Source organism: Sylvia atricapilla, chromosome 4 (assembly GCF_009819655.1).
Source record: "Sylvia atricapilla isolate bSylAtr1 chromosome 4, bSylAtr1.pri, whole genome shotgun sequence".
Taxonomy (NCBI): domain Eukaryota; kingdom Metazoa; phylum Chordata; class Aves; order Passeriformes; family Sylviidae; genus Sylvia; species Sylvia atricapilla.
In genome coordinates, this window is record NC_089143.1 from 36,086,717 (window position 1) to 36,110,110 (window position 23,394).

The 23,394-nt window shown below is 40.1% G+C and overlaps 1 protein-coding gene across 3 annotated transcripts in view; it reads left to right on the top strand.

Annotated features, from left to right (window-relative positions):
* The first annotated feature begins 5,793 nt into the window (after positions 1-5,793).
* Positions 5,794-23,394, top strand: part of VEGFC (vascular endothelial growth factor C) — a 70,371-nt gene continuing 52,770 nt past the window's right edge. Inside the window, exon 1 of one of the 3 annotated variants that reach the window (XM_066317569.1) lies at positions 5,794-6,484. In XM_066317569.1, coding sequence (XP_066173666.1) covers positions 6,341-6,484 — 144 coding nt within the window. In that variant the 5' untranslated portion in view covers positions 5,794-6,340. Of the gene's footprint in view, positions 6,485-6,922; positions 7,110-8,804; positions 9,393-23,394 lie in introns of those variants that run through there. The other 2 variants (XM_066317570.1, XM_066317568.1) reach the window with 2 other exon arrangements.

A 23,394-nucleotide genomic window follows, 5' to 3' on the forward strand; every position in this document is an offset into this window, starting at 1 on the left:
CCTGATGTCCAGAACTATGTCTGATGCATTTTTCAACCTCAAAGATTAAACCTCTCATAACAGCAAATTCCAGAGGTTCACTACCTGGTGTATCAAGGAAAGCAAAAGAAAAACCCAACAAACCAACAAACCCAAACCACAAATCTCTCTTTCACCATTTTTAAATTCATCTCCAGCTATTTTCAACTAAGAGAAAAATAAAGTTGGACCTAAGCAAGAATCTCAGACCTGAATGTCCCCACATTTTGATATTTATGGTTTCTGAGTCAGTATGATGGGCTGAAGCAAGCCCTGCAGTATGGATCAGAAAGTCAGGAGGGAATGTTCAACTTTTAAACTTTGCAATAGGTCGGTAACAACACTTTTTCTGACCATAAGGAATCAAGGGCAGCACAGGGGTCATGCACCTCTACTTTATTATGTGTAAAGATGGGACCTAGGGAGCAAGGACAGCAAAGACTTAAAATTGGAAGTAATTTTCATGAAGTGAAAAAAATGACAAAAAAAAATAGGAGATAGTGGACACCTTTCTCTTCGGAAATGTGAGTGTTCCACTTATGTTGGAAGAAACAGATCTACAACTAAAGGGAACATCTGACTGGATAGAAAATCCTCAAAAAATTTACAAGAACTACATCCTATTGCAAGCTTAAAATGAATCTGCCTAAAAAGCAAATACCACATGGGAATGTACATGCAGAAGAATGGATTGGGGTGCTTTGTTCTGCCCAACACAGTCAGTTTTGAAGTACCTTTTCTCAGTGTTGAGCATCATCTTTCAATGAACCCTGGATAAATGTTATTCAAATGACAGTTATAGCCATAACTTTGGAAAAAATATAAATGCTTTGAAAACATTGTTTTTAGCTTAAAACTAGAAGTAAGGAAGATTAAGTATTCAAATCTGTAAAGGGCTATTTTAAATAGGAGAAAAAAATTGACTTTTATAAAGAAACCCTATAAAGAAAAAATGAGGATCATTCCAATAATGCATTTACACTGTTCTGGTTTTGGAAGTGAACTGGTCTCAGTACTGTTTGACAAGTTTTTTAAGGTTTTAATACTTCGGCATTTTACATTTGTAGGGTTCAGGATATTCCTAATTTCTAGAATAGGCAAAATTTTAAACAGAAAGTTTGAAGCACAGAACAGCAGGAATTCAACTGATATATAAGTAAAGAGAAGGTATAGAGGAGCAAAATTAGGGGAAACTATATCTCTTTAAAAAAACAATTATTTCTGCCATTGTTTTAGGTATTATATGGAAACATCTCTTGAATTGATTTGGGACCATCCTGCCCTGTTATACTACCAAATTTTCTAAGTATAACTGGGAAGAAAAAGATTTTAAATATGCTATCTCATAGCTTGTCACTTGGAAAACTACTGCAGGAAGGTATGTATTATGCTAAGTGTATGTTTACTGGTCATGTGCTGTTAGCTCCTAATATTTTTGTTGAATCTAAGACTGTTTATTTAGGGACATGGCTTCAGCTATACACAGTTGAGACTGTGCACAGCTTTCAGTGGAGAGGCAGCATAAATTTGCAATCAGTCATTTTATTTTTTATAGTCAGAGGTTTTAACAATGAACACCATCAGTTTACAGGATGCTACATTAATATTCTATGGATACCTGTTGTTGTGTGAGACCTTACACCGCAAGAGAGAAGAAAAGCTATGGTAAAGAGAAAAATGATAATGTAAGTCAGGTGAATAAAATGTGTGCTAGGGGCTTCTCCATTCTAAGCTTTAGAGAGATGTAATTTGCTTTGGTTAATTCAAACACTTTTCCTGAGATGCAGTTTGGTGCTGTCCATTTTTGCATCATAATAACTAACCCTTTATTATAGCAAGGGTTGGAAGGGTTTCACACTATTGCGGTCACTTAGTAACACAGAAATTCTGATGTTAGATGCCAATGGTTTTGATTTTAGCAGTTTAAAAAGGGAATCCCTGAGAACAAAGAAATCCCAATAATCCTGTAATCCTTGAATATCAAGTCATGTCAAAAAGCTGAATTCTAAGGATTCTTGTCTTGTTAATTAATTTTCAAAAGGGTCCAACTTTTACACTAACAAAAGAGAAATTTCTAGATAACAAAGTGCAGGCTGCTAAGTCAAGCATTGCAGAGAATGATCTTGCAGCAATGTTGTCTTTCTCATCAAACTCAAGTTATTTGTCCTGGCAATAATGCAAATGAATGGATAAAAGTACATTGCAGGAGTCCTAGCTGAAAGTTTGGTGTACAACAGTTTCCCATGGGGTTTTACAAGTGAGGATGTCTAATCAAGGCCAAGGAAAATATTTCAGTAGCTATTGATGATCTCCAAGCCACCATGCTTAGATCCTTTTCTAGGATTATAAAAGGAAATACTAAATGAAGGCCCATACCAAGAAAAAGATAGGGTTTTACATGTGCTTTTGATGAGTGAGGAAAGACACTACTCTTGTAATCAGTAAAACTGGCAGTACTCCTAAATATTTCCATTAAATTACGTTTTATACTAATAAGAAATGTAAAGAAGTGGACTACAGCCTCAAATCCACTGTACCCCCCTTTTTCAGTATCTAAGTCTTTTGTAAAGCTGGTTACTCTGAGTAGATAAGCAATATGAAAAGAAATGTGTAATAAAACTTTGGATTGAATGATTCAGTGCCAGAAAATGTATCAGTGAGAAGTTGCATTTAGTTTGGCATTGAACCTGAATTATCTTTTCCTTTATTTTTCCTAAACATTTACAGCTGATTTACAGTATCTACACCAGACACTGATATTTTAGACATTGATCAATACCCAATTTTTCTTTTTTAAGCATGAGAGGAAGAATGGAGGAGTCCCACCTGTAAAGAAACTAAAGAAGCTTACTTAGTGCCTTCATCTCTTGGGATGACTCCAGAATGGCATTTTCACAGTCTTTTGAGTTGCTGCACACAGGGAGCAATGTTTTCTACCTTTGAGATTTACATTAAACATAAATTTCACTGAAACTTACCAGTAAGACTGAGGTGTATTAAAACCATTGCATCTGATTTTAACTCTTGGTTATGCCTCTGTCTGTCTCTTTAATAGGAAAATGAAAAGGAGATTGCTTTAAACCAAACAGAATAGAATTTCCATTATCTTTAAACATAAAGATAATGGAAATTATATTCTGTAAAAAGAAAACGTTTGTTAGCATTTATTGTTACATTAAGCAAGTAACCTTCATTATGAAAGCATGCTACTGAATTTTCTTGCTGCTCTTAACTTTCTTCTATTTCCCACTCGCAGTTCTCTCTATTTCTTGCAGTGAATTTTCACACTGCTAACAAATGGATATGAAAGAGGCTTTGACATGCATCCATGTTTCAGAAGCAGAATGTATCTGAAAAGAACACATTGGGTATTTCTAGACACAGGAGAGGAGTGTTCTTGACAGATGTACATTACACCAACTTGAACAAGGGACTGGGGCCTAGATTTTTATAACTCATTCTTAAAATAATATTAAAAGAGTTCATTTGAAAGAATCTTATTTCTGACATAAAAAATGTGGTTTTATTTTTCAACAGTAGCTATTGTTGTCATTGAAACATATAGAACAGTAAGATGCAGACCTGTGTCTTTTCACTATTAGGATATCTCTTTAGTCATCTGTGTTTATAAGGTCAGCTCACTGTTAGCATACACAGTTGTCACTTAGAATTTTAAATTAATTGTCCTGTAGGCTGATTTCTACTTAATTTGAAAACAGGAGGAGAAATATTAACCATTGATGGAGAAGGTACAACATGTATTTTAGTTTGTAAATCTTTAAATTAGCCATCTTTTATGGGATGGAGAGAAATAGTCTAGATTAAGGAAAACCTTAGTGTCCAAGAGCCAATGGAATATTTATATATTTATATATTTATATATTTATATATTTATATATTTATATATTTATATATTTATATATTTATATATTTATATTTATATATAAACTATGATAGATTCGTCCACTTTCTTGCTAAAGCTTTGATTAGACTGAGACTTGAGCCACCATTACTATGATTACTAGTTTTCGATTATGACACTTTAAACTTGCTATACGGGGCAGTTGATGGAAATGCTCTATTACATAAAAGCCTTTGATCCCATGATGGATGTTCTATGAATTGTGGGGGGAAGAATGAAAGTGCTGGTGAAGTGGGGAAATAAATAATGAAGCCAGCTGATATTATGATGGCACAGCGGGAGTGGTATGTTTCATCCTGTTTTGTGATTTAGTTACGCAGCTTCTCCTTGCACAGCACTCATTGAAATAATATTATCTGTGCATAATTTTTCAGGCTGGTTTTAGTAAAGTGCTGCAAAAGAACTTCCTCTCTATACCAGTCTGTGGTACTTTTGAAAGATTTTTAATATGTTTGAACTCAAATCAGTAATGCTGTGTTTGTGTTTAGGTGGATTTTGCATCCTGGACTATGCTCTCTTTAGGCTTTAATCCTATGCTTTGATCTGAAGGGTAAGGGTCCAGTGTAAGGGTCCAGTGAAGAACAATGGTGGTTTTAATTTATGTATTCTATTTTGTATCTTCAAAACTGTTCTGCTTAACTTCTACCTCTGTTTTTATTTCATTTCTTTACTCCATCTTGAAAGTATTTACAAAAACGTTAGTGCTTCAATACACAGCATCTTAAAATACAGCTCTATTAAAACTTTCGATTTCATTCTGGTTGCAAATTAAGTGATTACTTTCTAGCATCAAAATACTTGTGTAGCAGCATGCTAAAATACTATCTCGGAAATGATAACAAATAAATAAAAAAACAGGAGGTTCCTGAGAGCCTGCTAGAGACACCTTTATGTGTTACTCCCAGAGTAGTAACATAATGGGATTGTCAAAGAATAAGAGCAGTGTAACATGAGCAGACTGCCAGCATCTAATCAAGGCAGTCAGGGATCTGCCCCCACAGTTGGTTCCCATACAGTCTAATTACCAAAAGACGTACACAAGTGATGCAGAAATTAAAAGCTTTTTTAATATTTACACAAGGTTCAATTATGAAGGAAAAATAAAAGTATTGGAAATATAACCTTTTCCTTTGGCATAGCTGAGATTTGAGCAGGCTGTAGACTGTTACTTTGATAGCAACGTGCATTCTTTTTAAACTTTTAATCACAGGGCAACTGGAACACAGGATTTGTGCTCAGTGTTATTTAGGGCTCTGAATGGGGTGTTACTTCTCTTCAAAGACGGCTCCAAATGTCATTGATAGGAAGGCTACAAATGATTATGGCGCTCTTTCGATTACTGTTTCTAACATGGCAATATTTTTTTTTTTCTGCAGCCAAAAATAGCTGCATGCTGTCTTAAGCGAAGCTGCCAACACTGCTCAACAAGTAACTGATTAGGATTCACAAAAATTTTCTTGGATGGTTTCTCTGTGTGAATTTTACCGAACTTCACCCCTTGGCTTCCGAGCCAAATGAAACGAGCCGGGTGCGTCGCTTTTTCCTCGGGGCAGGGACCTGCCGCGGGCTTCATCTCGGCGGAGCCGAAGCTCGGGGCTGGCCGAGCCCAGCCCTGCGGGACCGGGCGCGCCGGCCTCCCCTTCCCGGCAGAGCGGCGGCGCGCCCCGGGCGGCCCCTTGCCCGCGGTGCGGGGCGACCGCTCCCCGGGGCGCCAGCGGCCGGCGCCGCGGCAGCAGCAGCGGCTGGAGGAGGAGGCAGAGGTGGCGGAGGAGGAGGAGGAAGGCGGCCGCCGGCCCCTCTCGGCGCGCAGAGGCGCAGGCAGAGGGCGCTTTCGCCATGCGCGGCCGCCGCCGCGCAGCCCCAGGCGCCGCGCACCCCCCGGCCCCGCCGCCGCTGACAGGCGCCCGCACAGCGCGGCGGAGCGGGACCCCTCGGCACCGAGCCCCCGGACCGGCCCGGCCCGGCCCGAGCGAAGGGATCTCCCGGGGTGCGACCGGTCCCGCTCTGCTGCTCCCTGGCTCTTTCCCTCCTTCCCTTCCTTCCCTCCTCCTCCTCCTCCTCCTCTCTGCGCTTTCCACCTCCCCTGCTCCTGAGTGAGCGCAGCCTCGGATGTCCGGTTTCCTGGTGGGTTTTTTACCTGGCAAACTCTGGATAACTTTGATGAGAATTTGCAAAGCGGCTGGGAAAGTTGGGAACTCCCCTGCCGGCGCATAGGAGCTGCTGCTACCGCATCTTCTCCATCCCACGGATTTTACTGCCTTGGATATTGCGAGGGGAGGGAGGGGGGAGAAGACAGCGAAAGAACAAGGGGAGAGAAAAAGAAGGAGCCTCATAATTTCGGCTGCATTCCTCCGACTGCCCCGCGGCCCCGCTCCGCGCCCGCTGTGCCATCCCTGCACCATGCACTTGCTGGAGGTGCTCTCCCTGAGCTGCTGCCTGGCTGCCGGCGCCGTGCTCCTGGGACCCCGGCAGCCGGCCGCTGCCGCCGCCTACGAGTCCGGCCAGGGCTACTACGAGGAGGAGCCCGACGCGGGGGAGGCAAAGGTAAGCCCGTGCCCCCGCTGTAGATGCCAGCTCGCTCCTCTGGGCATGTGGCTGCGAGTCCCTTCGAACGGGCGGCTCGGGAGTTCCACCAAGGAAAAGCTGTGGGAGAAGCCTTTTGAAGTGGAGGGGTTCCTTAAAAGTGTGGGGAAGGAATTTTTTTAGAAGTGTCGGAGTTTTCGGGGTTGCTGGAGGGTGGGCTGCACGGGAACACCTGCGTTTGCAGAGACACGCGGAACACCTGATGAGCGGCGGCAGCCCACGGGCTGCGCTCCTGCCGTGGAGCGGGGAGTGCCCGGCGGGGAGCGATCCCGGCCCCGGGGCTGCGGCTGAGGGGACAGCCGGGGCGCGCCCCGCAGGCGCCTCCAGCCGGGTCCTGCGCTGGGGAGCGCCCAGGGAGCGAGGGCGGGCCGAGGAACGCTCAGGGGAGCAGCTAGGCACGACCACGAAGCGGGCGAGGAGGCGTGGGAGGACGATGACAACAAAACCCTAGACTTTCCATTTGTTGAAAAGTCTCTTGGAGTTACTGACGCTTTGCGTGAGCTGCTGCTGCGTGACGGAGTTGACGGGAGGTGTAAGGTGACACTCCGGTCTGAAAACCTTAGTTGTGCCCAGACGCATGGTGAAGGTTGGGCTGAAAGTCTCGGCTTCCAGACACAAATACTTAAAATTCTCGGTTAATTTGTGTTTTCATATTAAGTTTCATAACATAAGACTCAAGTACCTTTGGTACTTGTGGTTGTGCAGTTCCTGGTATGCTGATGCATAAAAAAGATGCATAGTATGTGGTTGTATAAGCATGTGGCATTGTTAGGAAGACCTTTGATGTCTGTCTTACCCTCATCTCATTGTTTTGAAGATTTCTGACATACTTATTGAAAGCAATCATGACCTAGCTCATTCATTATTCATTTCGGTGTGGGGCAGGGAGGGAGTTGTGTGGATTAAAATTTAAACTAATATTCTGGGTTTTTCTCTCCCCTCGTGCTGTTTGCTTTACTGATCAGAAGTTTGGGAGATTTTACTGTAACAACATGGGAAGTCAAGTTTAGATAGTATACCTTAGCTGAATTTCAGGTATGGAAATTGTTCTAGAGCATAAATGTATTGTCTACAAAGTCAAACTTTCATACTTTTCAAATAGTAATCTGCATGGAAAAGTTTACTGATTATACTGTAGTCTCTCTTAAAATATTTTAACTGCAGCTGAATGCTTACATTGCAATATTCTAAGTGCTGATATGTCATCAGTGATCATATTGCTTAAAAGTCTATAAAGTGCTTAAGTATTTAGAAGCAGGAATACAAAATCAATTCAGCTAGCCACTCTTACCACTTGGACTATTTATAAAAAAAAAAAAAAAAAAAAAAATAGTCAAAACTTAGTGGAGGATAGAAATACCTCAACTCCTTCCAACCCATGACTGTAAGTCAGTTATTTACTGGGTGAAACTGGCGTTTGAGTTGTAAACCCTCAGAATAGCTTATGCTGGAAAGGTAGAAAGAATCCAAACTGGAGCATAGCAGATATTTTGTGTACTTAGACTGCTGAGGTAGAACAGCTGATAATGAAGGTACTCTCCTCAGTGATGCCTTGTGTTCCCGTACCTATGGTGTGGAAAGTTACTCTGTTTCTTGAAAAAACCTCAAAGTCTTTGGGAGCTGCCACTGTCGTGCATTGTGTATAAGTGCAAGTGCTCCCTGGAAAAAGACGAACTGTCAGCAAACCAAAGGAAGGAAAGGTCAAGAGACCAGGGAGTGGGATAGCATGTGTTAAGCGATTACGATAATAGGAAAACGTTTTTGTGCCTGACTACTGCTGAGTAGTAAGTAGGGAAAGATTCTGGATCCAAGCAGACTTAGTCACGTTGGAAGTCTTTAGCTATGAGTCTGTTGCTTTTGCTGGAACTGTTTGAGTGAGTGAGTACTGCACATATTTGTTTCTGTGAATGCTGAGATGAATATCTTAAGTAATTATGAAAGGATTAAATAAGTAAACTGCAAATAATTTTTTCAAGGAAAATATGTTTGTACTGTCAGTATATAGTCATCTGGTTGAACTTTGTTAACCTCAAAGGAGTTCATAGATGTTATGTTTGTACTTCTCATCAAGATGTCATGCTGCATGTTAAACTGATGCCTAAGTGCAGGTCATACAGGCCTTTAGGTCAGCTCTTTATACAATATATTTATTTCTCTCTCTCTGCTCCTATTTCAAGAGCTTTAGCTTTAGAAAACACTTCAAAAAGTGTGAATGAAGTTGAGGCTCCTCCAACATAGGAAGAAAAGCTGGCCAGAAAATAGGGGTATTGTGTTTTTTAAGCAGGTAATTTTCATGTATTAAACTTGTCTAGAGATTTGCAGCAACTTGGAAGCGTTACAGGTATAAATAGTAGTAGTTCTTCATACACAGCTCTTGCAGGGGCATGTTCTGCAGCAAGTGGGCACTGATAAGCTTGTGCACCACTGCCTCATCCCTCTCCACTCCTATCCCCCACCCGTACTATTTCATTTATTTATTTATTTGTTTGTTTATTTAGCCTAAGGGTTCGTTATTTAACAAGCTTTCAGAGCCCAGATTAATACTTTTCAGCCGAGCTGTCGGCTCAGCGGGCTGGGAATGAGCCCTGCCCGTAAATCACCGCTGGCGGATTTCCTGCAGCGCGGGGGGCTGTCCCGGCGCGCTGAGCCCCGGGCAGCCGCAGCCCCAGCCCCTCCCGGCGGGGCAGGAGGGCGGCCCCGGCTCCTCTCTCCGCATGGGTGGCGGCTTGCGGGAGGCAGCCTGGGGCTGCAGTTGCCTCTCTGCTCCAGGCGGGCCCGGGGGATCAGCCCTCCTGGCCCGGATTTCACGCCCTTTGGCAGGGACCCGCCGCCCCGCAGGGATGCTCGGAGCAGCTGCGGCAAGGGGAGGGTGAGCTGTTTTGCCACACCGGTGGCTTGAAACTTTAGCTCTTTCTACTGTCTTTGAGTGTTTTAATAACCCTTATAATATGTTTGGTCTGTGGCTTTTGTTCTTTAGGTAGTTTTTAATAGGGAATGTGGGGCGACTGTACACTGTCTACCTGGGAGAGTATTATTTAAATGAAATGAATAATTCCTTATTGTTTGCTGAAAGTTTAAAAATGAACTGAAGGAACTATGTGGGCATTCTGTGCAGGAATTAAACTTCTTTGGTTATTGAAATGAAGGTGTGGCAGTAGCACGTACCTAGACCTCATTAACGGCAATGAGGTAACAATAGCAGGAATAGGTTGTTACGATAACAATACCTGGAACAAAACCACACAACTGGCAGAGTTTGCCATAGCTGCACCATCATTCTGTTGCATAGTCTTTAGAATTATGTGACTATGCAAAAGCAATAGTGGTCAGTTATCCCATCCTTTGAAAAGGTTTAAAACTATATTTATGCAAAGATTCTTAGTTTTGAAGTAGAATGGGAATAGCAAATGAAAATCTATTTGCCTCTTCTAAAGCACATCACTGAAAATTTTGTTGGGGCCTCTGCACAGATAGCAATAAAATACAGAACAGTTTGTGCTGTGATTCTGTAATATGGGGTTTTTTGCAATGTAAATACATGTACATACTTGAGCTGCATTTTTCTTGGATGCTGCCTGAGGTATGCCTTTTTAAATTTATTATTATAAAATTATTCCAGATCTAACCTAATCATACAATGCTGCTCATTGACGGCTAATAGAGTTTAAATACTGTTAGTTAGTGGGAGTGTGAGGAGAAGCAGCGTGTCAGTTTCCCAGGTGTCCTGCTCTCACTGTTATCTCCATGGCATAATCTCAAACCCATCAGTTTTATGGTCACCTCTAAGTCTATCAAGTGCCTTACTTTGTGTTCTGTGCTCAGGTGAGAGATGAGGCTACATTGTCTGCTCTGAAAACAAGCACACACCTCACTCCTCAGACTTAAGCAGTGCTAAATTGAGCATGTAGGGAGAATGTTATTTTTTCCTGCTGCTGCTGTTTAGTCTGCTGCAAATTTTCTTGTGTGTATGTGTATAGTCGCTCTCTTTTCAGACATATGAACACAAAAAGATGCTGGGTTTTTTTAGAAGCATTATTTGTAGCAGATGCAACAGGATGAACATTGGTAGTAATAATTATTTTACAGACTAAGCAGTGCTTCTGCAAACATAGATATTAAAGTTTGGTCTAGCCTTTTGTGTGAGTAAAGTACTCAGCTCAAAGAGCTCACTGCACTTTCTAGTTCTTGGAGTGCATTCCTGGGTGTCTAATGTAAGGATGCTGATGTGCCTGGGAGGGACTTCAGCTGTTTCTCAGCAGCAATCCCGTGCATTTATGAAGGCTATAAAAAACTGTGGAGGTCGTTTAACTGCAGTGTTTAGAGGCATACAGAAGCATCCCATCAAAAGTATTATTTCTGTGTTCACTTAGGTTGTGTCTATTCAAAGTCTTGCCTGTTTTTCAAGGGTGTGTATCCACTTATTTTAGTAAAAATAAACCAGGATTTAGACTTCAGACTGTTGTAGCTGAGGGTGATGGTAATAATATTCTTCCATTGATACCCTGCATCCAGAAAGTCTGTTGAGAACCTTGTGTTCAGCTGCTGCTTTTTGAATGTGGTCAGTGATTCATTAAATAAATAATCCTTGGGAATAAGGGAATCCAACTAAAGTCACACTGGTTTCCTATCAAGTGTAATAGCCTGTTTAATGTTAAAAAAAAAAAAAAAAAAAAAAAAAAAAAAAAAAAAAAAAAGTTACAGCTGTTTGTAGAATGAGTTATAGGAAAGAGCTTGCAACTTTCAAGCGACAATCTTGCTTGGAATTTCTAAGACTAAGTTCTTAGGAGTTTTGTTTGGTAAAGTACTGAATTTTGCCATGTGAGTAGGATAGGTATGATTGTTTTCCATATGTACAATAAATGTTTATTACTGTTTAAATTTCACCTTGGTTTTATTCAGAGTGATAATGTAATAAAAATTTCCCCTTCATGTATATGTGTATCTACTCAAAGACACTAATGGCTGCAAAAATTGCACCAGAATTTTAATTTAAAACATTGATAACTTATGGGAGCATGGATGATTGTTGAATTTGTCAACTTGTTTGTCTTGTGTTTATCTGTCTCCAGAAGTTCTTTTGGTGACAATATTTGTATCACTCTCCCTCTTTGATGCATTTCAGACTCTCATTAGGAAACAGCCATACTGTAAGCCATTTATTCTTCTAGTCTTCCACTGTAATCATCGTAAATTAATCCCTTTAGCTCTATAGTATTTTGTTGGGTTTTTTTTCTTTAGACATTTCCTGATTTGTCTAAGATAGCTATAACTCCTTGTAAGTGTTTAGAGACTGCAGTTGCCAGTGGAAGGGAGACTCTAGTTAAAGAAGCTCCTTTTTATCAAAATAACCAAGAGAAATGGTGTTCTTTAGGGGAGAGGAAAAACATGAGGGAAAATTTCTGATAAGGAGAAGGAAATAAATAATAGCAGTTGATGTATTTTGACTGGATTGTAGTCTTTACTGAGTGTAGATGAGCGTGTGTAATCATTCTTCATGTTGTTGCTAAGGCCATACATCATCTGCAGCTAACTTTTGAGATCTTGATTGTGGTTAACTTCAATGAAAAGTGATTGCTTGGGGAAGTTAATGATGTTAGATACCTGACACTGCTGTCACCCTAAACTCTGTGTTACTTCATACTGGTCACATAATTACTTTACCTCCTCAGAGACAGTTTTCTGATAGCTTACCTTGAGAATGCAGCTTAAAAATTGTTGAAGGCATTTTATATCTTGTTTCTTACTGAAGTGAGCAAGACCTTCTATACTGGACAAGGGAAATTTCTGGTAAAGAATTTGATAGTTCTTGGAAGAAGAGGCCTGAAGGCTGCTGGGGAGCAAATGATACCTGTATTTCTGTCTGGTGTCAAGTGTGACATCACCTGTGTTACTTCTGCCTTCTTGTGGCAGCACTGATAAATAAGTTATTTCAGGAATGATGAAGAACAAAGTCCCTTATGCTATTAAATGGTTTAATTCTTTGACTTTCCTAACTCAATAGTTGTTCTGTTGAAAAAGAGAGAAGAGAGGAATTAAGCAAAGGGATAACTTCTGAGAACAGATGCAAATATTGGCTATTTCCTGATATTTTTCCCCAATGATGACACAGAGTCAATGATGACACAGAGTAACTCCCCCAACACCCCACAAGCATGTGTGGAAACTTCTACTATTTCTAAAGATTTTTAGAAACAGTAGATACCCTGGTCTCTTGCTGTACTAAGCATTGTTGTGGCCTCACCTTGAATTCTGTGTGCAGTTCTGAGCCCAAGAATTCAAGAAGCATGTGAAGGTCTTTGGATGCAGTCAGAGAAGAGCAACAGAGTTGGTGACAGGGCTGAAAAGAATATCCTATGAAGAGCAGCTGAAGATGGACTCTATCCATCTAGCTTGGAGAGAAGGAGTCTGAGGGGTGACCCCACTGCTCTCTCAGCTTTCTGGGGAGAGGAAGTTGAGAGAGATGCTGATCCTTTCTCCCTCAGGTGCACTGGTTAGATGCATGGGAGGGGTTAAAACTGCACCAGCGGAAGTTTAGACTGGACATTAGGAAGCATTTCTTTACTGAGAGGATGATCAAACACAGGAACAATCTTCTTGAGCCTGTCAGTATTTTGGAGGTATTTGGACAATGCCTGTACCAACATGCTCTAGCTTGTGGTCAGTCCTGAAGTGGTCAGGCAGCTGGACTAGATGATTGGTGTAGGTGTCTTCCAACTGAAGTATTATATTCTATTTGAGATTGTTTAGAAGAAGCAAAGCTACTGTGGTTGTCCTTCAACTTGCTTCAACTGTCAAATTCAGCTGGCCAAATGTATTTGTAGTGAGCTGCTCCAGCTGTCCAGAATGTACTTGTGGCATCAGTTACAATATTTACAGCCAAGAGAGAAGCTGGCCAAGTGAAGTTGTACACCTTATCTGCTCTTGACTTAATCGTGTTTGTGTAGACAACAAAATGTTTGGAGTTCTAGTTAGTTTGTTTCATGGGTGTATTTGTTTCAGAGAGGGAGAAAGTTTGAGCTGGTGGGTAAACTCTCCAGTTTACTTAAGGAAAAGTCTCTTTGGTTTTCTTTGTTCCCTAAGAAAGAAAAAAAAAAAAAGGCTTTTTTTGCTTCAAGTGCTGGAAATAATTCTGAGAGGGTTTTGGTGTATTTTTTTTTGGTGTATTTTCAGTGGTTTTGTTTGGTTTGGAGTTTGTTTGTTTGTTTCTTAAATTTTGTAAATAATCTATTTTCTTTTAAAATAGAAAGGGCTCTTTGGAGCCCTGAGAATTTAGCACTCATTCTTCTTGACTAACAACTGTGAGTTGTTGCACACTATGTGACAGCTTTGGGACTGCTGTGAGTTGGAGATTATGGGGATACCATAATAGTAGGTTTCACTGGAAGTCAAAGACAGTGCTTGTATTTTGCACTCCAGAAAGGATAATTCTTTGTTTGGTGTGCTGCTGTGGAGAGAATCTGCTTAATTGCACACTGTTCAATTCACTGTTACACAGAATACACCACTCCTATTTCTTCTTAGAAATAAGGAACTTCAAACATTCCAGGTCTTCTTATTTGTAACTACAGATGCACTTGACAGAAACATAATTTGCCTGTAAAAATAATTATATCAAGAGCCTTGGTGGAGATAATTGTATAATTTTTATAGAATTATGGTTAGATCAGTAGCGCAATTAACTGTGAAAGGAAAATACAAAATAAACTTGTAAGACGATGCGTTATTGACATTCCTCCCTTTCCTAGGGACAGATGTTTCCAAATTAAAACAGAGCCTAGAATGACTTCTTCACCCCACCTGCTCTCCAGCACATCTTGTGTAATGGGCAGAGTGCTGCTGCAGTACAAATACAACAATTTACTTTGTTATATTTGACTTATATATGTCAAAATATTCGTGTTAAGCATTCAGTATCTCTTTGCCACAAAGGTATTTTTTAGTTTTACTTCCTTTAGCACTGAAATATTCTGTGATTTGGAGGAAATGAGATGATCTTGTTAAATAAACAGGCCTGCACAGTAGATTTGGTAAATAGAGAGAATTTTTTTTCCAGGAAGGACAATTACTTTGAGTTTTCAGTTGGATGTTTTTCTGGCTGGTTACAGAAGGGCAAAATGTTGTGTCATTAAAAAATACCAAGAATCTCCTAGTGCAGTCCACTGGGCACAGCTTTCAGGGGAACATCAACAGCTGCTAAAAGTCCCACTGACATGAGGCTCAATACAGTGGGTATTGGCATGTCTCCTTCGTAAAGTTTAGTTTCATCTAAACTGCCAAACAGAAGCAAGAGGCTCAAAATCTAATTCTCTGAGGGTTTCCTCGCTTGCTGGAGTATCAGTGATGCTGAGTTTGTGCCTTCTGCCTTGTGTTCCCAGGCACACCCTGAGGCATGAGAACTTTTTTGAACACATGGTTTAGAGTGGTCTGGGCTGCTTTTGTGGCTCAGCAGAGCCCAGCAGGTGGGCAGCTCCTGGCTACCTCAGTGCAATTTGTTTCAGCTGCCAGGAATGCCATGTTAATAGCAATGGACACGTGAGAATGTCCCCTCTTGGGAAGGGTTCAATGTTTGTGTGCCGAGGGAGGTAGTTTAAATTAACAGCTGGATTCAGACTGAGATCAGACCACCTTAGAGTGGCAAATCGGTTGATAAAGGGTTGCCTACAGTTATAGGGCTTTCCAAGATTGTGGTGCTCAAATCAGATGAAAGGCAGCCTGTACAACGCAAAATTGAGAAGTGTTATGTGATAAAACGCTTTTATTTTTCTTATCCAAGAGGAGATGCTGATTTTTCTCTGATTATTTGCTATGAAAATTATGAAGATCTTTAAGACAAATGATTTTTTTTTCTCTATGTGGCTGGGCCAGCAGGTAATCAAATCACTAAAAACAAATAAAGGAGTAAAAATCTGTAGAGGAGCTCTGAAGTCTAGCCTTTTTGAAATGTCTGTGGATGGGCTGTAAAGCAGTAAAAGCACAATGAACCATGAATTTGGAACAGGAAGTAGGGGAAGGAGCAGAGAAGAATTTTCAGAGAGCAGGGGCATGCTTCAAAGGAAGGAAGAATTAGGCTGTTCTATTGCATCAGGTAGAACTAAAGATTAGGCAAACTCTAAATTGAACAGTCACTACTAATCTGGATTAACAGCATAAAAAGGCTCTTTGTAGTAATGAAACTCTTTGAATATCTTAGCTAGCAGTTTCAGAAAATTAATGAAATTTTCAAATCCTCATCTCGTGTGACAGATGGATGATCTCAGTTTTTACTTTGAGCCTGTAAGTTGCTGCTTTACTCCATGGATAGTTGGCTTATGCTGTATATATGGAGTATTGAAATCACATAAGAGTAGAAGAATATCTGTAGCTGATCAGACAAAATGCCTGATTAGCCCTATATGCCATTCTCAACAATCTCATTGGAACTCCCATGCTGCAAAGCCACAGAACTTGCCCACTGTGCCCCACTGATGTGGCAGAGGATGATTGGAGGGTGATCTTGGAAACCTCACACGCAGTACATGATGAGAAATGATCTGACACATCTTTCCTCTGCCACACACTTCTCCCCAGTTCCTTCCCAGGTGAAGGCTGCCCTTTAGCCATGGCCATGTCTATTCTTGCAAGGAGACAGTACCCAATGAATCCTGCCCCCAAAAGTTTATTTTTTTTATCCTCCATCATGTGAGCTGCCCTGATTGATTCACCCGTAGGGAGCTTGTTGCACAACATCCAGATGATTTATCCTCCAGCCACCTCATGGAAATGGCTTGGGACATTTCTATTCCACTTTGTTGCTTCACCTTTGCATCCCACAGTCCACATTCAGGAGAAGTGTCTGGTGTCAGCGTGTACCTGCTGCTCACTCCTTGGCCAGCTGGGGACTTCAGTTAGAACAGCCAGCAGCAGGTATTTGCAGGATCCCCAGACTCATCATGTTTGTGAAAGGGCAACCATGGCAACATGCACGTAAAGGCACTCTTCTGGTCTTCCAGTACCTCTTAGTTTTTCTGGCTGGCCTTCTTTTCTTTTTATTTATGCCCTTACCATCCAAGGCCTTGCCAAATAACAGGATCTGCTTGACAACCTCCTTCTGAGCAAAGAAATGGAAAGTGTCAGTACATGCTGACAGGCTGTTGGCAGCAGCTTATGAACTTCCTTGCCGTAAATGATGGTGTGTGTGTTATTTCATTTTGTTTGATAGCTTTCAGTTGACTTTTCTCCAGGTACACATTGAGCCCACAGAAGCTTTTCACATCAATGCTTTTCTATATCAACAAATATGCCTTTAAGTGGATGTTCTGTTTACTATACATAATAGTAGATTTAAAAACAACCAAACAAAGGCTCAAGACAAGCAAAAGGATTGGTTCTGACACCTGCTGATTGAATATGATACTTCCAGAGCCTCCTCTGGACAAAGCAGGGAGCAGTTCTGTCCATGCCCATTGTGGTTTTGTTGAGTTCCCCTCTCCACTGTTCTTTTTCAGGCTAAAGATCTTTCACTTATGTAACCTGCTTTTTGAAAGAAAACTGTTCTTTACCTTTGATCACCTGAATTCATACCTTCTTAATGCTCTTCAAGACAGCAGAACAAGGAGAGGGGAGAGCCAGGAGCACACACAAGATTCCACATGTGAAACACAACAGATGTGTATAGGGAAACAATTACGTTTTGTTCTCTTTCCCAATAATTCTACTTGTGTATGTGTTTTAAAAGTGTGCCTTGATATGCCAGTGTTTTGTAACATGTCAGACATGAGTATGATTAAAAAGCCTCCTTTAAAGAACTACCCGTATTTTTACTGAAGAACAGGATGGGGGAAGGCATTTCATAGTTATTACTACTTCCTCTAAATTCACATAAAAGCTGTTCTTAGGGGCCTGTTTCAAGATGATGTATGATTATTTAAACTTTTGTGTTCATTATGCTTTTAATGTGTTTTTCTGCCTGCCACATGTGCACAGTGAAAGATTTAATGGAACTAGCTATCTTTTGAGTTATAAACCATGAGCTATATATTTAATGTCCTTAATGTTTTTTCTTTAAAAATGAGATGTGGTCTCAGTGTGATCTGTGAAATATGTCAGCAGTCTTGCAAAGGCTGTTTATACCTGCTAACAATAAGATGTTACTGTCAGGCAAGAATTGTGAGGGCTTGGTTATGTGCACTAATTAGGTGCATATGACCAAGCAAATTTTAAAACCTGCCCATGCTTGCAAAATTTTAGGTAAATGTCAACCCTAGCCTTAAGCATAAGAATATAGGAAATACCCCACTGGGGCAAACTAATGGTTTGCCAAGGCAAGTGTCCTTTGTCATGTGAGCAGTATGTGCTGTTCTGTTTAAGGAGAGTATTTGGACTTAATGATTTTCTGCAGTTCTTTCCCCTCCTACTCACCGAACATGCACAGTTGTTGGATTGGGGATATCAGAAGACATGCCTCTGCCTCTTCAGTATCTCTTTAAGGATGTCTTGTCCATGAGTGTAGTCTGTTTTCATACTGAAGATGCTATCAGCAGTTAGTAGATTCTGAGCTATATCATACCAGGATTGTGCTGGTTTGGGGGCAGTAGGGTTTCTTTGATTTTGTTGGCTTGCAATATGTGTAAAGATTTATTCTACAGTTAGTTTTGATTATTATTATTATTAACATTTGCAATTTGAACCTTGTGCGTTACACAGGCACAAAGCTATTTTCAACACTTGAGGGAAAAAAAAGGCATTTAATTTCAGGATCTGGGATATATGTCCTTAAATTTTTGAAGACCAAACTAGAGAAGAAACATAATGTGTAATTTAATTATTTCAATCAAATACAAATTTAATTAGTTCTTATATTTTGGCCAGTCAGAGTGACTGGGTGCATCGTCAGATTTCTCTCACCCTCTTGGTTAAGAGACTGATTTTATTTTCATCTTCAGACCTGTATTACATGTGTGGTATCTCTTTAGTTGCTGTCTGCATGTGGCTTTGCCAGCTTGGGGAAATATTTTCCCTCCAGGTCAGAATTAAAATCTATAGCTCTTTTGAGGTGTTTATGGTGCCTGAAATCCTTATGGATTTATTTGCAGGAAGTTCCATCTTCCAAATGCCATTTGATGAACAGTAGTACAGTGCTGAGTACAGGGGAAATCCAGGAGATCTTTTCTTTCTCTTGATGCCCTACTGCATAGAAAGGTACAGGAACAGTTGCAAGGGTATTTAGAGGAAGGTGGTGGATTGGGTCACAAATTTCCTTAATTCTCTATTCTCATCTTCTAAGAAGAGGGAGAAGATAAGGGAATTAAGAGAAGCCCTTCAGATAAAGATTATATAATGTGAGCTTTAGCAGACGTTGAGTGTTACCCCCTTAGAAACATCTGTAGTCTTCTGAAAAAGACTAAGTCATGTAGGGTTAGCACTTCTGGGGTTTTTTTTTGTTTGGTTGGGTGTTTTTTTTTTTTTTTTTTTTTTAACCTTGCATTGGTGGTTCCTTCTGCTTTGTGATATTGGCACATTTTTTTCTTCTGCCTCACTAGAAAAGTACCTTGTTCTGCTGTATTTGAGGAATTTATGCATCTTGCCAAAGGTCCCATTAAGGAATATTTGTTTAAATCCTTTTTGTTATAATAGAGATATTATCTAACAACTGATATATTGAATAAAATTGAATCTCTTCTGGATAATGACATTTTAAAATTCTAAATATTTTTTCATATTTGTGCCAACCTGTTGATTTCTGGTATTGTTACGCATATTTTATTACAATTGTGAAAACAATACAATTGTATTTAGCTTTGATTTTGTTCTTCTTCAAAAACCTTGGTACATGTATTATCATAAAGTTGCTAACTTAGCAGCTTAACATGTATTCTTGTAAAGACTTATTTTTGTCATCACTGTATATATCTTTTTTTTTTACCTTCAAACCACCTAATGAGGAAGCTATTAAAAAAAGCTGATTCTGAGCTAGAGTGGGTTGAGTTCATTAGCTAATTAGTTTAATTAGAATGGGAATTTCCTTTTCACTTTGAGTTAGTTAAAGAATTAAAAGTCAATGTGAAGTCTTATTAAGATGTGAAATTAATTGCTTATCTAACAAAACTTGCACTGGTACCTCAGTAACAATCTTAAAAGAAAAATGGAATTATTAAATGAAAGAAAAATGGAATTAATTCTTTTGGTAATCCTTAAAGTAACTGAATTTCATGCAGAACTACTCTCATCCACTGCTTACCAATTTCCCCATCTGCTTTCATAAAATCAGAATTAGTTTGCAACCAGCATCTTCATACTCAGGTATGTAAGTGCTTTAGCTGGGCTGCAGCAATGGTTTCAAAGTTTTCTAGGAGATTGAAAGAAGACAGAGAAGAAAACCCCACAACCTCTCTGACTCTGGTCAGTGAGGATCACAACAGTTGGAGAAGTTTCTACCACCTTCTTTAAGGTCACTGTATTTCCTGCCAACTCTGACAGAGCTGTACCTTGGAAGGACAAATAGTTTTATTTAATTATTTTTTCTTATTGAGTTTGCAGTGTTTTTGAGTTGTCTGAAAGACATTAATTTTCTACTATAATTATGCTCTATAAGCAAAACTGATAGAAATTGGAATTGATCATACATGTCTGGGTCCAGCCCTAGTAGCTGAAGAAGGTAGTAACTGTGAGTAACAAGTAACTGTGTTGCATATGAGTTGTGGTAAATAAGACTGTACCTAATTTGACAGAAGGGGTGCTCCAGCCAGAAGCCTGTCCCTGTTCTCCTAGCTCTTTCTTCTCCCTCTGCTTGTGTTGGAAAGCTTGTAGCGGGGAGGCAAGTACTCCTTTTGGTAGCAGCATGGATTTATGCTGGATTTACAGCAACTATATCACCATTTACTTAGGAGTACTTCAGGTAAATAACTTCTAGTGGCTGATCTTGCTTTACTGTGTAGCAAAATTAAGAGTAGTTGTGTACCTGTCTGCAGTACTTCACGAACACATCCTCATAAACCATGACTACCAATGTGAACAGATTATTCTAATAAAATTATCTTTTTAATTTAATCTTTGTTGGTAATAAGGTTCTTATAATCCAAAGTAATTTTGCTGGCTTAGGGTTTTTCTTTTTTCTCCTTAAATACATATAAGATTCAGCAATATTGAAGTGGAGGGGTGGTAATACTGGACTGATTTCTAATTTAACTAGTCAGCTATGCTTTCTGCAGAACATGGCTCAGGAACAACTGTGAAGCTCCAACTCAGGTTTCTTTGTGATTAGAAGTACTGTGGTTGTGTTCTGTGCAGCAAGAAAGTGATTTGGTTAATGATGTAATTGTAAGCAGGTTAATTTTTGCAACACATTCCATGTAGTTCATGAGCAGCTAAACTTGCACTGACAATTTGCAAGAGTATCTAATGGTGGGTTATTTATGTTGAGTGAAGGTAGTTGTCCAAAATTATTTCTGTAGAAATAACTAAAATACCTGAAGGACGTATAAATATTATTTGTCTTCTTCTTTGTACTTGGACTTTCAGTGACACAAGTTTGGTCTCTGGGAATCTTTCCTCTTGCTATGATATGAGGATTTATTATCAATGTCTTGCTGTCACTCTACATAAATAATGTGTTAGACTAGAGCCAAGATAAATCTGGTAGTGCTGACAGGCATTGCAATCACAAATTTGTGAAATGTATGAATATATACTCTATAGCTTGCTACTTCAGTAAAAATAAAGCATTTAGAAGTTGGACAATACTAGTGTTAAAAACTTACTTTTTTTCTGATGTGCTTCTGATACTCACTGGAGTTACTTGATGTTTAGAGACTTTGAAAAGACAAACAGAAATGCCTGAAGCTGTACTGTCCAAGTCCAGAGGACAGCCTACACTCCTCTACAGAATTGGGCTGGATATGGGGAACAGGGAAGCAGCACCAGCCTAAGTGCTTCCACTTACCCCCCTTACTTCAGCCTTTGAATTACATGCTGAACCTTATTTGAGGAGTCTGAATTGATACATAAACTGATCCAGCTAAAGAGATAAAGCCTGTATATCTTAAGACTTCTGGGTGGTTTTTGCTCATTCAAGGCTGTTTTTTGTAAATATTAACATAGCTGAGGGAGCAGCAGGTTTCTGTCCTTTAGGCTTCTTTCACCTGTGTTTTGAATCTATCTCTAGTTTCTCAGTGTTTTCTCTACACCTTGCTTCTCTTCTTCATCAAACTGGTAAATATTCGGATCTTTGTACCCATTTATTATTAATATACCCAAATATTCCTCTTTGTACCCATTATCACAATTTTAATTGCCCTTTCTCATGTGAATGAATGGCAATGAGGTTACAGCAGGCTGTGACAGCTCTTTGATTCCATTTCCACTTCTTCTCTGCATAGCAAATTAGTGCCAACCTGTGTCCCTCATGGAGTGTGTCTCACGCCCATATCCCTCACTAACTTCAGATCACAGCTTTCTTTTCCTATTTCTCCCACTCTCTTCTCTGAGATCCAGGTTTCAGCTGCAGACTCCAGCTCTCTTCCCTGTGTTCTTTATTTTTCCCATTTTATTCTGTAGGATAGACTTGAGCTTTTTTTGCTTTGTGTTTCTTTACACTGAAGCTCATTCTTCTCACTGCTGTCACTATGAAGTAACCTGCTGCAGACCGAAGCTGTATCTGCACAGCAGGTCTTGTTCAGCAGCTGCAGGGAATATACACGGATTGTTCCTTAAATCTTTTTGTGTTTTAGCAGTGCAATCTGCCAAAGTCTACTGGAAATTCATAAGCTCTGATGCTTGTTTGTTGGCTAAATTTTGCTGGAGACTTTAAAAGTATGCCCCTGAGGCACCCTCTATTTTTTTCTTTCTCTTCTCATCTCTCCATATCATACTTTCCTGTCAGTTTAATGCGCTGCAAATCTTCAGTGGGGAGGCTGCACTATATTAATGTGGACAAGAAACAGACATTAGGACAGCTCCTCAGTGGGAAATCAAGCTTCAGGTTCAAGTCTGTCAAAACCTTTGAATAAACAGGTGGAAACAAGGTCTTCAAGGGGAAAAACTGGAGAAGTTACAGACTAAGTTAACCAGCAGAACCCACATAGTATGGTGCTGATAGCCCAAATTGTATTCCCATTGCCTGCTTGCTTGTTTGTCACCTGCACTATCCCTTGCTGAGTGCCAGTGGGAGTGTGTGGGGAGATGAGTTGGGAACATGAACCGAGTTACAGCTTGCCTGGGGGGAAGGTGTGAGGGTTAAGGAGTTGAACTGTTTGTGGTTTTTTTTTTTTTTTTTTTTGGGTTTTTTTTTGTTGTTGTTTTTTGCTTTTTGGGTTTTTTTTAAGTCTGGTTTACTTCTTGGCTTCACCTGTGCCTGTGTCTGCCCAGGAGACCAGAATTTGTGGGAGGGCATGAATAAACAGTTGGGAATAGAAAGAGTGGATGTGGGGATTTTTATTTTTTTTTGGTGATAGTCTAGGACATTTGTTGATCAATAACTTAGATCACAGTGGTACTGTTAACCCAGCTGTGAGGGCCTGTTTTCTTTTCACTTTGCAATGTCCTATGAAAAAGTAGCCCTAGAGCAGAAAATGCCTTAAAGGAGGCAGTAATTCTTTGAAAAACATCTGTGATTATTGTGCCTTGACTGCTCAAAGTTTAAGCAGCTGGGTCACACTGTCTGGTCTTGTGCTGTAGCTACAAGACAGAGACTGGCAGGAATACATGGCAATACCACAGTTTCAAGGTATATTCACAAATACCAGTTTTCCGAAGTTATGTCATTTAAATGGGCAGGCTGATTGAGAAGGAGTTAAGTAAGTGTGCACTTGCACATTTAACTAGAGCAACTCTTTTCAGTTGCATTTTGTGTTTTCCATTGTATCTTTGGTGAAATTGCTGAGGGTTTTTTTGAAGTG